Source organism: Rhyacophila brunnea, unplaced genomic scaffold (assembly GCF_057557595.1).
Source record: "Rhyacophila brunnea isolate RB1 unplaced genomic scaffold, BYU_Rbru_1.0 scaffold_20, whole genome shotgun sequence".
Taxonomy (NCBI): Eukaryota; Metazoa; Arthropoda; class Insecta; order Trichoptera; family Rhyacophilidae; genus Rhyacophila; species Rhyacophila brunnea.
This window is the reverse complement of record NW_028232860.1, coordinates 36,810,429-36,826,745: the sequence shown is the minus strand read 5'-3', so window position 1 is coordinate 36,826,745 and position 16,317 is coordinate 36,810,429. Positions and strand designations below refer to the sequence as shown.

Below are 16,317 nucleotides of genomic sequence, written 5' to 3'. Positions count from 1 at the left end.
TATTATCTACTATTTATGTATTACTATATATAATAATACAATTAGTGAATATCATATATCATCTAATTGTATGCGAGGTAATCAGGCAAAGAGGCGTATCAGTATAGTCTCTTCTTGGTCATGCACTCATGGCTGAGGATCGTGACCACATTTAAATTTCGCCATCCTTTGAGCGACCAAGACTTTCCATCCTTCTCGATCTTCCGCTTCTCTCAGGGCAGAATGGATGGTGCCCCCAGTCAGCTATTTCACTTGGTCGCTGCATCGCGCAGACGCTCTTCTTCTGCTTCGCCTTCCCTGGAGGCTACCCAAAACTACCAGTCTCTCCAGGTTGTCCGGTCCGCGCCTGACAATATATCCAAAAACTGCAGAATTCTTCTCGTACATATCGTCGAGAGCCGTTCTTTTATCTTCAGTCTCTGGATGATTGACTGATTCGTCCTGTGCTCCATCCAAGAAATACGAAGCGTTCGGCGCCAACACCACATCTCAACGGCATCAATTGCCTTCCATTCTCTTGCCTTCAGGGTCCACGACTCGACTCCGTATAAAAATATCGAGAACACTAATGTTTGCACAAGGCATTGGTTTGGCATAGTAAACTGTCAGTATAGTAAAGAGTGCAAAAAAGTGCTAAGTTATAAAATGTAGGTACACTCTATTTCAAGCTGTCGACGCTTTTACAATTAAAGTTTGTTACCACTATCCGATAGTATTTTAATTTAATGTTATATGTAGTTACATATTTTAATTTAGAAATACCATCAATCAGTACGTGCTTTTTCGTCAGATCAAATTAATGTTTCTCATCAAATTAGTTTCGTTAAATTCCTTCAAAAAAAACGAGCTAAACTAAATTACTTTGCGTATTTTTTTTTAAATATAATTTATTTGTACAGAGAATCCTGCAAACAGATTTGTATACAACGTAATACCTTTGTTTTCTTCATTGTCTAAATTCAGAGGTAGGCAACGTTATGAACCTCGGTAGTAAAATTCGGTTTTATGTATGGGTATTATACTCGGTTTTATGGTTTTTCATAACCAGGTTTTCAAGGGGGCCCCATTCAAATTTACGTTGCCGAAGTAATTATTTCACGAAACATAAATTATTAAAAAGATAGTAATATATTTGTTTACGGTTAAATTACTACATGGACCGATCGTTAAAATACTAAATGCTTTACAAAACATCTTAAATCCTTAAAAATAGGACGACATTTTTTTATATTACAATATTTGATACCGTTTCCTAAATGTCCAGAATGATTATTGAATTAGTACGTATTGGTATACAAATTAATATACTATGCATTGTTCGTAAATAAATACAATGACAATTGGTTACTCACTTAGGAAAACACGTGGTATATTGAACACCAAGGACCAATAATTTCCCCAAAATTACAAATCAATTGCAAACTTCAATTGAAAGTTTACTGAACATATTTTAAAAAGCTATAGCCACGAACATCTGATTAAAATTCAATTCAAATTTATTTATTTACATACGGTTTACTTTGCGAATTCAAGACGTTCACAACGTGACACGAAGACACAAAAAATAAAACTGTACTGTGTTAAAATGATGTAGATAGTTGCTTGAGTAAGAATAGAGCAAAAGAAAGAAATAAGTTTACCGTAATTGATTTTTTCAACCTTTGTGAATTCTCATTTGCCTCCTTTTTCGATTTTCGGTATTTTTCTTGCTTTTGTGCAACAGTTAGTCATGAAACTATACATTAAATATTTTAGACGGCGAGAGTGTGAAGTTCATCAATATTTCATGATTATTTTTCTCTTAGCGTATAGAAATATTCCTTACCTTTCAAACTATGTATTCATTGTTAACACCGTACCGAAATGTTATACGCCAAAAATCCTGGTATAAAAAATAACTTAGTTTTTCATGTTTGAATTGTGCCGTCTATTTTCTGTGAACCGGAATACTCATATGTCAGTATGTATGCTTTATGTATTGAATTTTAGTTTAAACTTACTTTTAAAGCTATCTGCTATCTCTGAAGTCGAGTTCAGTGTGTGTACGACCACTGTTATGATATATGGCTGTCTCTCTCTTTTCAAAAGAGCAATTAATTAACTTAGATTCCATCCATCTCCACTCCCATCCCCCGTCGACAATCTTTTTAAGGCTCTCCCCCACCCACACACACAGGAGTGGAGTTTTACTCAGGGGTGAAGTTTTATCTTGGCTCAACAAAAGTTTCTCTCGGAGACTTTTGAATAAATTTGTCACAGGGAAACAAAGATACCTCTGGAGGACTAACGAACGGATGGCGGAGAGGGGAGGGTTTATATTCTCAAACTTTGTAAATGATACTATTATTATAGGGGAACTCAATCCTCAATCGTAGGTTCGCGGCCGAATATAACACTATTTACTTTTTCAAATATAAATTAATTATAAACCGTCTCAGTAAAAATAATATGATCATGAAAAGCCCTCAATAGACTGAAAATCATCATGAAACGGTGCACTCGACGGTTATGCCATCATCATCATCAGCTTGAATCTATCCACTTCTAGATGAAGGCCTCTCCAAGCTGATTCAACTTTTCTCGGTCCTGTTCCTGTGCGTTGCGTGGTAGCGTGGTTATATCTAAATTATACATATTACATTTCGCCGTATCACAATTCACTGTGAGTACCGGAAAGAGATGACCGTATAGCATCGATATAAAAAAATATGCTTTGTGAGTGGAGCATTGCAGATAGTAATGTTATTAGAATCAATCAATAATAACATTAATAATCCATTACTTTTATTCAACGATTAATTCACAAGATTTGAGAATGTAATATTCTACATATTGAACATAAATAATTTTAAAATATCTCATGCATATACTCACTAGAGAAAAATCCAAAAATCCAGTGCCCCAATTTGTATTTAGAATTTATTGTCACCACTCATTTATGTGTACCAAATTTCCATTTTATATGAAAATACGTGATCTTGTAATACGCCAAATAACCAAAAGCAAATGTTATTAAACCAATATGACAAACCACAGTAAGCGCAAAAACATCGAACTTTTGTTGTTTTCTATTTGTGCAAGTTTGTGCTATAAACGCTGTACCGTTGTAGATTCGTGTTATTGATTATCCACCCTGCTTTTGCAGGCGCAGCAGAGCCAGCAGAGGTCATCGAGTGCGGTCCGCAGCCCGCCGGCGACCGCCGCGAGGACCGTGCCCGTCGAATGCAACCTCTGCCACAGGAAATTCAAGAATGTCCCCGCCCTCAATGGCCACATGAGACTGCACGGCGGCTACTTCAAAAAGGTAAACACACCTTCGACTAAATGGACCGATATAACTGAATGGAAGTCTGTTTTAGTAAACAGTCCAATGTGCCGAGATTCTCCCAAGGGTCGCAATAAACAGAATGATAAAAAATATCGAAAATTTTGCAATACCTCGAATGTTACACCAAATAGGAATTTAATGCAAATAAGATCGTATTATGATGATTCTGTGGTCGAAATGTGATGACTGAACATTTGCAATTTTAGAATAAACACTATATTGCAGTGACGAAGGGTAGAGGTAGGCTGTTAATAACACAATGCTTACGGGCCCTTTTAATTAATTTTTTAATTAACGTGTTAATTTGCATTTGAAAAGTAATTAGCAAAAACACAATTTTGTGCGGCCCGTAAGCTATGGGTTAAGAGCTGCCATAAATAGTACAGTTCATTGAAATAAGACTACAATTCCCAGACGGTGTTAGTTAGTTTTTAAAATTCAATTAAACCCTGCAAAAACCAAGCCATAATAGATAACAGCCAAAAAATACTCGTCTATCTATAAAATATCTAAAATCATGCAATTAAATAATACATAACTTTGAATATTTTATAGATAAAATAATATTTTTTATCTATTATAGTTTGGTTTAAACATTGCTTAAGGGCCCACATACTCAGCGTAGGTAAAAATTGAGCTTTTATGGCATTTCCAGAGCATAACCCTGGACATTCCTTAAACGTTGTAGATAATCTATTTATATAATTTTGAAGCCTTATTATCCTTTATATTTATTTAACATTTGATGACTGCATAAAGTATTTTTATTACATAAAATAGTATTCTTTTAAACCTCTCGCTCTAATGTTTTAGAATATAGTCATATTTCAGTACATCCATGTGCAGTGGTTTTAAGATTTTTTATGTTCCTTTTGACAAGAATTCGGCATTTTATTATTCAAAAAATGGACACGATTAACACATTTGAACATAATTCTAAAGATACTGATTATAAGCTATGTCTTTGACCATTCAAATGTGATAAACATCCTACGAATAATGATTGCTTTATAATAATTATTGACCTAAGAATAAGGTAGTATTTTTTTGAAATAAGCCATTTCTATTGGCATTTCCCAGTGGTTAAGCTACAACATACGGCCGTAGCCATAAATTGACAAACGATAAATGAAGTAGGGAGTAAGATCATGGTAACGCGCGTGTTTGAACATTTTTAGTAATTAAATAGTAATTAAGATTTTTTTATTTTATTTGTACAAATTTGATTAGCTGTTAGATACGAATGTTCTGAAAATTAATTGAGAAATTAGTGCAACCAATGACAGTCGGCGGGCTTTATAATTTTATTTTTTCTAATTTATAGAATAATTATTGTAAACTGTACGTTGCATGTCTTGATCTTTAAAATATAAACCGTTCTAGAGCCATGTTCTTTTTTACTCCAGCCTGAACAGTACCTACCTAACTACATGACTATATTTATAATTATTTATATTTTCATCTTAAGTAATTGGATAGTGACAATTTCTGTCATCAGATAAATATAAGTATTAATATTTATATGGTAAAAATGGATGAAATATTTTTTAGCACATGGACTTCCACAGGATGGTGTTTGTTTTAATATTGAAGTTACTAGCTCATTAAACCAACCATACTGCACGATACCATCGTACGTTGAGTTGGGTATTTCCCGAGAAAATCTCAATCTCGAGATTCGGGATTTCCAGAAAAGAATTCCCGAGATATCGGGAAATTTAAAAAAAAACCTGTAAAAATCCTAAAATCAGTGTACATAAAAACAGACAAATTCCAAAAAAATATGTTTTTTTTTTCATTTATGTAAGAAGACAAACAAATAGAAGTAGGAAGACAAAAATAATTCAAAACATTACTTATTAAAATAGAAATTCAAAAAACACAGACTGTATCGATGCGTCTGACAATCCCGCATGCTTTTGAGACACAAAATTCCCTAATGTTGAAAAATTGCGCTCATTTTGAGTCGACGTCCGAGAAAAGATTCTCGAGATCCGGGATTTCCCGAAATGCTAAAAATTTCAATTCTCGAGATTCGGGATTGAAAATCTCGAAAATTTCTCGAGAATTCCCGTCGGGAAATTTCCAAAACCCAACTCTATTCGTACGTATCACCTGCCTTATACCTGGTAATGAGTTTACTTGACACTAAATTTACAAGTGCGCATAGAAGAGCGGAGCACATTGAGGGAAAAATATAAATAGTATAAAATAAATATAAAAACATAAGAACAAAAACTTTATTAAACATTCCGAGCATAATATTGTGTGAAGAGATTTTCATGCACATAGGATTTTGTTTAAAGCTATAAAATTAATTTTTGTGGTTAGGCTTGACTGGGTTTGACACCCCTAGATGGCCCCAACAGCTAGTTGATTTGAGCAACAACTCTTTCCTTGCAGTACTCATAGCATGACGAATGGTTTTCAGTCATTTTCTCAGTCAATCAGGTCCTTGATTTAGATCAAATACATGTTAATTTTCCAGACGCACGTTATGAACTGGCGACGCTCTGCCATTTAACTACTCCACATCAAATAAATAAAATACGCATTTTTTTCAGGAGGCTGAAAGCAAAAAGGCAGAGAAGAAAGAAGCAACCGGACCTCCTTTGCAGACAGCATCAGTTTCAGTCAGAGCGCTCATTGAAGAAAAGATCATTAGCAGACGAGCCGCACCTGCAGGTAAAGAAGTATAAAATTTATACGTGTCGATTAATTGCCTTGTTTTAATAATATATTTTCAAAGCGTCATATCCTCTATAACAGGCATGTCCAATTGCATCAATCGCGTTCAAATTAGACAGTAATTGTAGAAAAAAAGTAATTTCGCCGTCTTGGTATTTTATGGGCTTTCAATATAGCAAAATGTCAGTTCAGCTTTATATTTAAACATTTGATAGAAAAGACAGTAATTATAGAAAATATTGAATTAGGGACTCCTAGGTAAATTTTGCAGCAGCTCAATATCTCGTAAGTGAAACGGCAAATAATTTTCAACAACAGGTGGGACGAAATTTCGCACTCGTCGCCAATCGGAGAGCGGCAGTCGATATGTGAGCACATCAATTTGTTTTGTGATGGCGTCGGAGGAATATATTCTTATATCGTGTAAAGATGATTAAAAAACGTTACTCGTGTACCTACTCGAAAAAGAACAATGAATATAATATATTATAATATATAATATTATTATCATTATTACTAATATAACAATAAATATAACATTAAATGGACGCATGTTGAATTTTTGTGACAAATTATATTTATCCGCGCCGTGTCCAATATACAATAACTATGAAAAAATATTCCACTAATATAAATGTCAGACAACGTTTATTACCTAGTTGTAAAGATTTTATTTTAACTAGTGACATATTATTTAATGTTCTAGTTTCTTCTCAAGAAACACCAGGATGCGCCACGACTGTCGCATCCTCGATGGCCGTAACGCCAGTCTCCACAGTATCTGCCTCCTCTTCGTCGTCAGTGGCCAGCCGGAACCCGTCATTCGTGACGCCGGGTCCCCTAGCGCCTCCGCCTCCTCCGTCGCCGCTGCCGACTCCCAAGCAGCCGTCGACCCCAACTCCTGAATTTCTTCCACCTCCTCGGACGCCCACGTCTCAGCACCAGGCGCAGCAGAAGGATGCGACACTTATTGAACTCCTCAAACGAGGATCAAAAGTAAGTCCTAATTATTGTCTTAATACAGTTTATGATAAAAAAAATAACCATCAAATACATCAAAACTACATATAATATTTTAATATGACATTCTATTATGTTCTTCATATTCGTAAGTTGATGGTCCACAGTGAATCCGAATGAAAAGATTTCAGTGCCTCACGTCCATGTCTTTAGACGTAGACTCCCGAAACTGATGCATAGTAATAATTAGAGATGGGAAAACTGGTCGATTTTGAAGACTAAGTATACTTACTACGAGTACCAGTATAGAAAAATACTTAGTATAGAAACTTATTCCAAAATACTTACTAGTATTTGGAATACTATATATAGCGTTTGGCGTGAGTATGCGACAAAAGTTTCATACTCAACTGAAACTAAAAACAACTCCTTATTAGTATTTGAAATACAAAAATGAATAACAATGTTTTTTTTAATTTTAAACATGTTTTGAGCGGTCATATGTTTAGAGTGGTCGGAGCCTAAGCCTGTGCGTCATCTCACCACTGTGCTGCGACACAAAATTTATGACCTAATATTCATATAGCAATAGACTAATAAATTAAAATATACCTATATTCAAGTGCTATTTCGTTTGCGCGCATTTAATGTCAATAGTGTTGAAAGTCTATCAACTGGCGAGCGACTCGCGATGATATCATCACAAGTTTTTTGGAATAAGTTCATTGGGCCACACATACTGAGTATGGGTAGTTTCATCCGAAACTTGAGTACACAAACTGGTGACAGTATTTCCAACTCACCTCTAATAGTAATACATAACTAGCAGAGCCAGCTGGCGGTCGCCAGTCTGTCTCGCTAGGTCTTGTAATACATAATGCTTACAAAAATAAATTAGAAAAAATAAAGACTTGGCAGTCATCGGTTTAAAATTAACTTTACTTTTTTAGATTTGGGTTGTAAAGAGTTGAGAGGAATCGGAATTATTGCACAGCAATATTTTTTAATGTCATGTTATGTTGAGCTGGATTTCATACCAGATCAGCGTGATATATTCCACTTGCGTGAGGGTGAGTTTAGGTGGACACTATTTTATAAATTCTTAAAATAGGGTCTCCTTAGCAAACTCTGAGTACTTCTATGAACTACTATAAATAGATGCATAATTGTTTTTCACTGCGTTTGTATGTTTACAATATTATGTTCTCTTTTTATCTCTTTTATTACTTTTCTTTTTCTTTCTTCTTTATAATAATGTTTTATGTCATGTTGTGAACGTCTTAAACTTATAATTTGTAATGTCCATAATATGTAAAATAAATAAATTGAATTGAATCAAACCCACGGAGCCCATGCCTGATATGTCAATCTGCATAAAGAAAACTTGAATGTGTTATATTATCTTAGGTGTCTGTGAAGAGATCCGCTTCAGACCCTGGCCATCAATCACCGGGACCGGTGCAGCTCAGTTTCCAGCAAGCAGAGTTCACTCTGACAAGCATGTCGTTCCAGTCTGATGAGGGAGGCTACTTCTCGCCTTCTCTTCAAGATGAAGTCTATCAGGTCCAAGACCCAGCGATTTTGCTGCAGCAGAGTTCAAGTGATGCACTCCAGGTATAACTACTAATAAATCTCTTCAATCAGGTACATCCCTACAAAAATAAATAAAAGGTTGCCAACTGGATACTTAGGTTTGTGAGAAACCCAAATATAACACTTCGATCGTATTCAGATCCCAATAGCAAACCTTTGGCAGACATTATATTTCATCTCTAATTCCACATTTGGTCATCCAATATAACTACTATCGTTTATTCAATAAAATTCAAATTATATCACTAGTTGTTATTTTGCCTTTTGTATACCCAGGCTAATATAATTAATACCTATAATATAATTTAATTTTAGTTTACGAGTGCGTCCGAGCAACTGGATGACTTGGCTTCATTGGAAGACTACGCGAGCGTCACAGCTTCTCTCCAAGACCAATCTACCATCCAGTATCCGGTCAATCAGCAGCTGCAAGCGGTCCTCAACTCTCCACTGCCGGAAAGTTTAGCGGACTTCAGCACTTACCATTCAACAGTTGCCGAGTCGAGTTCGAATTCGAAAGACGTTCTCGGGTTTCAGAAAGAGTACATAATGTATGCAAATTCACCTCACGTCGGTCTGTCTGCGCCTTCGCCTCTGCCGTCTCCATTGAAGTACCATGACTCCCCAAGCTTTACTTATCCCACTCCTCCCGCGAGCCACGAAGCACAGTCACCGTCCGTGGGACAAGGGACAGTTCAGAATTTACCAATTCTATCTCCGACTAATAACGTGCACACCACGGACAGTTTCATCGAACCTGTCATGACTCACGGAACGGATGTGGATGAAGTAAGAAACACAAGTTCTCCCCTCTCAGCAGCATTCTTCACCACCACAATGTCCAGTGCGGAAGAGGTCGAGGAAGCCTTAGAAGAAGTCTTACCCGGAGAAAGCATCGTCCATGGAGACGCATTGGATATGTACGGATTAAGTAATCCGTCGCCTCCTCCTCAATCACCAATGTGCGTGACTCCTTTACCATCACCTTTATCCAACCGCCAAGGAAACGGCATCCACTCGCCTTGCACCCAACCGTTTGTCCCCAGCGGCCACATAACATTCCCTAGACAGACCCTACAGACCTTGCAGTCGCAGATGATGCCTAATTCTGAAGACCCTTTACTCTCGAGTAGCCCTAAAGATTTTGGAAGCAAGAAAAAGTTCGATTTTGGCGGATATCAGTCTTACAAGATTATCAGCCACGGTCCGATCGACCTGAACAATCCAAATTTGACGGGAATCTTGGTTGAATCGAACGGAGAATACAAGCTCATTCAAGCGGCATCCAATCAACTCCCAGTATCTTGGCTAACGAGCGCTACTCACCAGATAGTTTCAAAAGATAGCTTGCCTCAGATGCAGCCGGCGAAGCAGCTGGGAGTCATCAAGTCTCCTCTTCAGGCAATGACACAGTCGCAAGACCAAAGCGACCAAATGTCTAATAACATTATAACTACTCTGAAAGTGGATGTCGATGGTATAAAACAAGAAGCGCCCACGGAATCGATGGTTTTGTGCGGATTGACCGCCAGTGCGCCTCCTCAAAGAATATCCAGAAAGCGACCGAGGTCAGAGACATTCGGGACATCCACCTTCCAAGGGCAACATCAGTCGAGACTCAGAAGTTGCACCGATGATTTCTTTACTCCTCCCCCCATGCTGAATCCAACTCGATTGGCTCCAGGTCTTTACAACGAAGTAAACCCGAGTGGTAAGTTATCTACTAAGTATGTACATCTTACTAAGCTCTACCTACCTGACCAAAAAGGTTGATTAAATATTCTTGAAGAATTATAAAGATAATCAAAAATAATTAATTCTGACACCATTTTTATTAAATTTTCAGTTCTTTCTGTTCTGTTCTAGAATAAGACTCAGTCAGTAATTACACTGGTAAGAGTAGAAACTATTATGTTTCTTTCTTGAGTATTATTTTCGTAACCGAACATCAATGTGTCCACCGATAACATCCTATTAGTTGTTACCCTGAACATTAGATGTTACTATCATCCATGACATTCTTCTTCTCCCATGATATTATTATCTAGCTAAAATATTAAATTCTATAATAAGGTGCATATTATATAATAATATGTTAATGTTTCTTCTTCTTGTACCTTCCTTTATTAAAGGTCGGTCACCATAATAATGGTATTAACTTTATCATCTGCTAACTGAAACAGTTCAGTGGAACTGCACTCCTACAAAAGTTCTTAAATCAATTAGTAACGTACAATTGATGTTTCCTTGGATAATGAGCTGGAGAATGTTGAACCTCCACTCATAATGTGAACGAGGCGCCACTGTATTTTTTTAGATTTGATGCTACGCAGATTTGCTTGTTCCTTTTCTATTTGTTCAAGGACATCAACATTAGTCACCCTATTAGTCAAAGAAATTTTAAAGATATACAATATATTCAGTCACATCTCGAAGATCTCAACCTCTGTATGATACATCCTTATTTAATCCATAACTCCACACCATAGAACAGAATATATGTTATGCATATTAATATGTCTCGAAATGTAGCATCATGTCGCCCAATTAGCAGAATATGTACTAAGTTGTACCTTTCTCTTGCAGGGACGCAAATGTCCAGCAGTCACCACCTGTTAGACGCTCTGAAGGCTGACAGCGAGGAAAGAAGATCACCGCGGATAAACATCGGCCAACAGTTCCAGGCCGAGATTCCTGAGACAAATGCTGAGGAGATGAAGTTTGACCGAGACCCAAGTTACGAGCATTTGTTGTGGGATCCCGGTATTAATGACACTTTGGATGACAATGAAGGTACGTGCTATGATAACATATTATCCATATTAATATGTAGATTATATTACGCTTTATAACTTTGCACTCCGGCTCTAGGATGAAAATAATGGAATATATTCCAAAAATATTTTTTTACATAATATTATTTTTTTTTTTTTTTTTTTTTTTTTTCGACCATGTCCGATCCTGATAGGATCATATGGGCCTCCACAGAGTGGAGGTTTGTATTGACAGATTTTGTTTTTTACGAGAAATGGATGTCAGCCACTTGCTCAACCTATTAGGTCCATACCCTGACACACACAAATTGAAAAACAATTTTTGTACTTGCCAGACCCAGGATTCGAACCTGGGACCCACGGCTTTGTAGTCCAACGCTTATGCCGCGCGGCCACCGTGGGCGTACATAATATTATATTATCTATTTATTTATTTATTACTAGATAATATTATATTAATACAAGTGAATGTCATTTTATCTAATTTTGTGCGAGGTAATCAAGCAAAGAGGCGTATCAGTGTAGAAAAAAATGCAAAAAAAAGTGCAAAGCTATAAAAGATAATAAACTCTACTTGCCTCAGAGCCAGTGTAAAATATCATACAATATTATTTTTATTGCTATTAATTCTAGCAGACGAATATCGTTCTAGAAATGCCATCACATTCTGTAATAATAGACCAAGCTCTAAGATATATATTGACTATGCATTATCTTTCTGATATAAAATACTTTTAAGGGCTAAGACACATGACGATGCAAGTTACCGCATTCGCGTAATCAGTTTGGTTATGCCAGATGTGCATTGTATTGTCTTCAATTTGCTGCAACTTGTAATGCTGCATATCTTAACACTAACATGCGAAGTAATGGTTGCATTTTAAAAAATATATACCTATATTTACTTAGACATCTGTTTTAATTTCCAGTTCGAATGTTCATGGAGCTAGCCATGTGCGCTGCCATGCCGGTCGGTGGGCATTCACGAGAGCACGCGCTGTACGTACTGGGGAGATGCGGAGGAAACATCCATGCGGCCACACTCCGGCTCATGAGCGGGGGAAACAATGCCACAGGAACAATGTCAGCCTCAGCCAACGCATCCCCTGCAGCCGAACGCTGGTCTCCGGATGAAGTAGAATCCTTCTTAGCTGGACTGAGAGAGCACGATAAGGACTTCTTTAGGATCGCCAAGCAAGTGAGTACAAATGTGCAGATTATTGCCTATATGAATGACATAAACATAATTGGCAGATCCAGATTTGTACTAGTAGAAGCTTTCACTGCTCTGGAAGCATCAGCAAAAAACATGGACTTGAAGATCAATGAGGCCACCGAGTATATAGTCATTCAGGTCTCTGAATCAACGACATGTTGATAGTTTTGTGTACCTCGGTTCCCTAGTAAACAACAAGAATATTATAAGTGAGGAATAAAAATAGAGTCAAAATAGTCAACAGGTTTTACTTTGGTCTACAAAATTAGCTTAAGTCACGCATCCTTTTTTGTGGATCTACGGGCCAGAGTATTGGATTTTTACGAAGGCCGATGAGCGAGCACTCGATATATTTTAAAGGGAGGTGCTACGTAGGATTTAATATGAGCCCATATTAGAAGGAGAAGAATGGCGTATTCAAAATAACAAAGAAACCTATAGCCTCTTCCAAGAAGAGTGTATCTTTGCATTCGTTAAACTTGGTAGACTCCGATGAATGGGCCATGTAGCAATAATCCACAATGCTCAACCCATTATGGGTTGTTGGGCCACTTATGATGATGATGACTTCAATATCCCCCCCCCCCCCCCCACAATGAAAGAGTTTAGATACGGGATTTCATATATCTTGACCACGGCTGCAAATTGCAGTTGCATTATGAAGAATACCGTGCCATGAGCAACGTTCCTTTTTAGGTGTGCGCGCTGCCGTCAGGGAATACATAACTACCCCACCTTGCTGGTAACTCCTCTAGCATTCCATGCACGTGGCTGATCCAGGCCGACCAGATTTGAATACAGTTATTAGAAATCTCTGATTTTTTCAGGTTGGAACGAAAAGCGGCAAACAATGTATTCAGTTTTACTACTTTTGGAAGAAAGTTACAAAAGACTACAAGGCTTTGTATCTAAGATCATGGAGTCCCGATAGAATTGGCGACCGACTTCATCAGGTAATAATAATACCCATTATTCAATAAACAAAGATTTCTCTGATAACTACCATTAATACCTAAATAAAAAATATTCACACATATGCAACTTTCTGTACGTCAAGCACAAAAAAACATTTGTAATAATATAAAACACACTAAAACAAGCAACTAAAACAAGGTAGCTTTTGCAATATTGTTTAGATGTTAACAAGCCTGCAATTTTATGAACAAATCCTTTTAAATTCCAGGGCTGGCCGAGATGGGGAGGTACAGCGAGAGGAAGCAACCGCCCGCCAAGTACTCCGCCAGGAACTCCCGCTACAGATAGCGGGGATGAATTCCCCTGCAAGCTCTGTGGAAAGTAAGTTTACCACATATTATTACCATATCAAAACCACACTTCTGTCATACAACACATACATCTATTCTCAAAATGCTCCACTATTGGTTTGTGCTACAGACCATTCACAAACAGAAATTATCATTCAGATTTACATGACTTGCATTTATTTTTAAAATATTCTTTTTTTTATTGCATGTAAAAAATCATTTTGGTTCAATAACTTGCATGCATGCCTCAAACTGGTTATAAATTGGATACATCTAATAGAGAAAATAACTATATCTGAATCTATCAAAGCCAGCACTGTAGCCAAGTGCTGTCACAAACCAATAGTGAGAAAAAAAAACTATACCAATAGATAAACATATTAAATTTGAGAGTTGATTTGCCACATAAAATAATACACATTTTTAAAAATTGTGGAATAAATCTGTTTCCTTCAACTAATTGTCTAATTGTTCTAGTATAACTAGCAACACTTCTCTGTTCAGTTAATTACTATGGATCACTAATTTTATCACCGCGTATTTTACCACAATCATAATATAATTAGGTATCTACTTACATCTAACAGTGACAAAGACTTTTTAAAGAATATTTTTTTAATTACGAATTTCAAATTTAGTTGTGCAGATTAATAATTTAAAAAATCACTACGGTAACAGCAATATCTATTATAATATAGTAAATGTCAATAATCAAACAAGTTGTTTCTGTCAAATTATTGTAACCGTAATTTAAAAACAATTTTTGTATTAAAATTGAAGAATGCCATCTAGTGCACAATTATCAAAGCAGTGCATTATTGTATCAGGGTGGAAAGCTATTATGCCACAGTTTAGTATGGGAAACCAAAATATAATAATTATTAATGTTATAAATTTTGTTATTCATTATATTGCAATAATAATTAATGAAATAATGTTAAATTTTACAAAATAAATACTACCACCATCTATGATCCATCAACGATAGTTAAGCATAATAATATGCAATTTAAATTCATCACTCAATTTGATATATCACTAATGTGTATATTTATATCTCTATTATATATCTATCAGGCGCTATTCTTCTTGGTTGCCTATCGTTTACCTCTCCTTTACAAGCACTCTTCATCACTGGTATCAATACAGAAGTGAGTGAAAGGGAGAACTTGAATACAGGTGTATCCAACGATTAATTTTCTAAAACATGGTCAGAAAAGTGTTGCTGGCGAAATTATATATTATCTATGGCTATATAATCACAATACAGTAGAACCTCGATATAACGGACTTAACAGACAAAATATCTGGTCAATTGTGAAAATTGTTAACACAACCTGTTACTGTTATACATGTTTATATCCAAGTGTCACCGCTTGTAAACAATGCTCTACGCATGATAATCATGTCACATTTCTCGGACTCGAATTCGATTCATAATGCCGTCCTACTCGTAGACTTAACATAGCACTGACGTTTGCAACGCTGGCCACTAATTCACACAGCTGCACAGCAGTTTAATTTGTTTACACAAAGTGAATGGATGCACTTATTACTCCATTCAATAAGTTTAAATTGTAAATTACAATCAAATACATTGTTGTAATTATACACTTAAAATGTGTACAAACGGAAAAGAATTAATTTAACATTGAATGAAAAACTTTTATACCTTTTAACCTACTTTATATAACGGAATATTGGCTTTAACGGACACCCCCTCACTCGCATTAGTCCGTTATATCGAGGTTCTACTGTACACGCATTATGCAAATCTCTTGATATATTTATTGATCGATTTGGTTCAAAATATTACCTATATATCGTCACCGTTCAGGCAAAAGTCACCAACCCTCAAAAAGGCAGTTTTGAGTTGAGTATCGTCGCTAAAGGATTCGTTTGTCGAATATCCGTTTTTGTCGAAATCAACCTTGCCATGCAGAATGTTTTTTTGTATCTAAATGGACTAGAACAATCCTTTTCTTTAAATTACTTTGTAATGGTAATGAATACATCATTCATATACTGTAAAAATAACAATTTAAATATCTCCATGTATTTAAATATAGGATTATTAAATTTGTTTTTCGTCTCCTGAACGTTTGGTCTATTCGACAAACCAGTCCCACAGCGTAAAATTATGTTCTTTGAGATGCTCAAGTCACCACGGTACATTAGTTAGTAAAATGTTAGGTACCTACTTAAATCTGAATTATTTAGTTTTGACTGAATGACTCGATAAAATCTTAACAAGCATAAGTCAATATATCATTATTGGCGGATAGAATCTGATTATTGACACTATCAAAAAACTATAAAAAAAATAATTCCTTATTAAAAAATAGAAGCAAAAGTTACTAAACTATCTATGGCGACATACTGATTTATCATTTGAAAACTTCTAAACTTTTATGAAATAAGCAACAATAATTAAACAGGAATAGTTACTTTAGCCTGTTATAATAAGATCGCATTGGTCCAGATTATTAACAA

The 16,317-nt window shown here is 36.0% G+C and overlaps 1 protein-coding gene across 1 annotated transcript in view; it reads left to right on the top strand.

The window, feature by feature from the left end:
* LOC147071610 (uncharacterized) overlaps positions 1-16,317 on the top strand; it is a 549,084-nt gene that overhangs the window by 529,397 nt on the left and 3,370 nt on the right. The window contains exons 11-19 of the mRNA XM_085947980.1: positions 3,146-3,304; positions 5,893-6,013; positions 6,723-7,012; positions 8,384-8,590; positions 8,885-10,280; positions 11,156-11,362; positions 12,273-12,541; positions 13,387-13,512; positions 13,743-13,855. Of these exons, the coding sequence (XP_085804106.1) occupies positions 3,146-3,304; positions 5,893-6,013; positions 6,723-7,012; positions 8,384-8,590; positions 8,885-10,280; positions 11,156-11,362; positions 12,273-12,541; positions 13,387-13,512; positions 13,743-13,855 (2,888 nt within the window). The remainder of the gene's footprint in view (positions 1-3,145; positions 3,305-5,892; positions 6,014-6,722; positions 7,013-8,383; positions 8,591-8,884; positions 10,281-11,155; positions 11,363-12,272; positions 12,542-13,386; positions 13,513-13,742; positions 13,856-16,317) is intronic.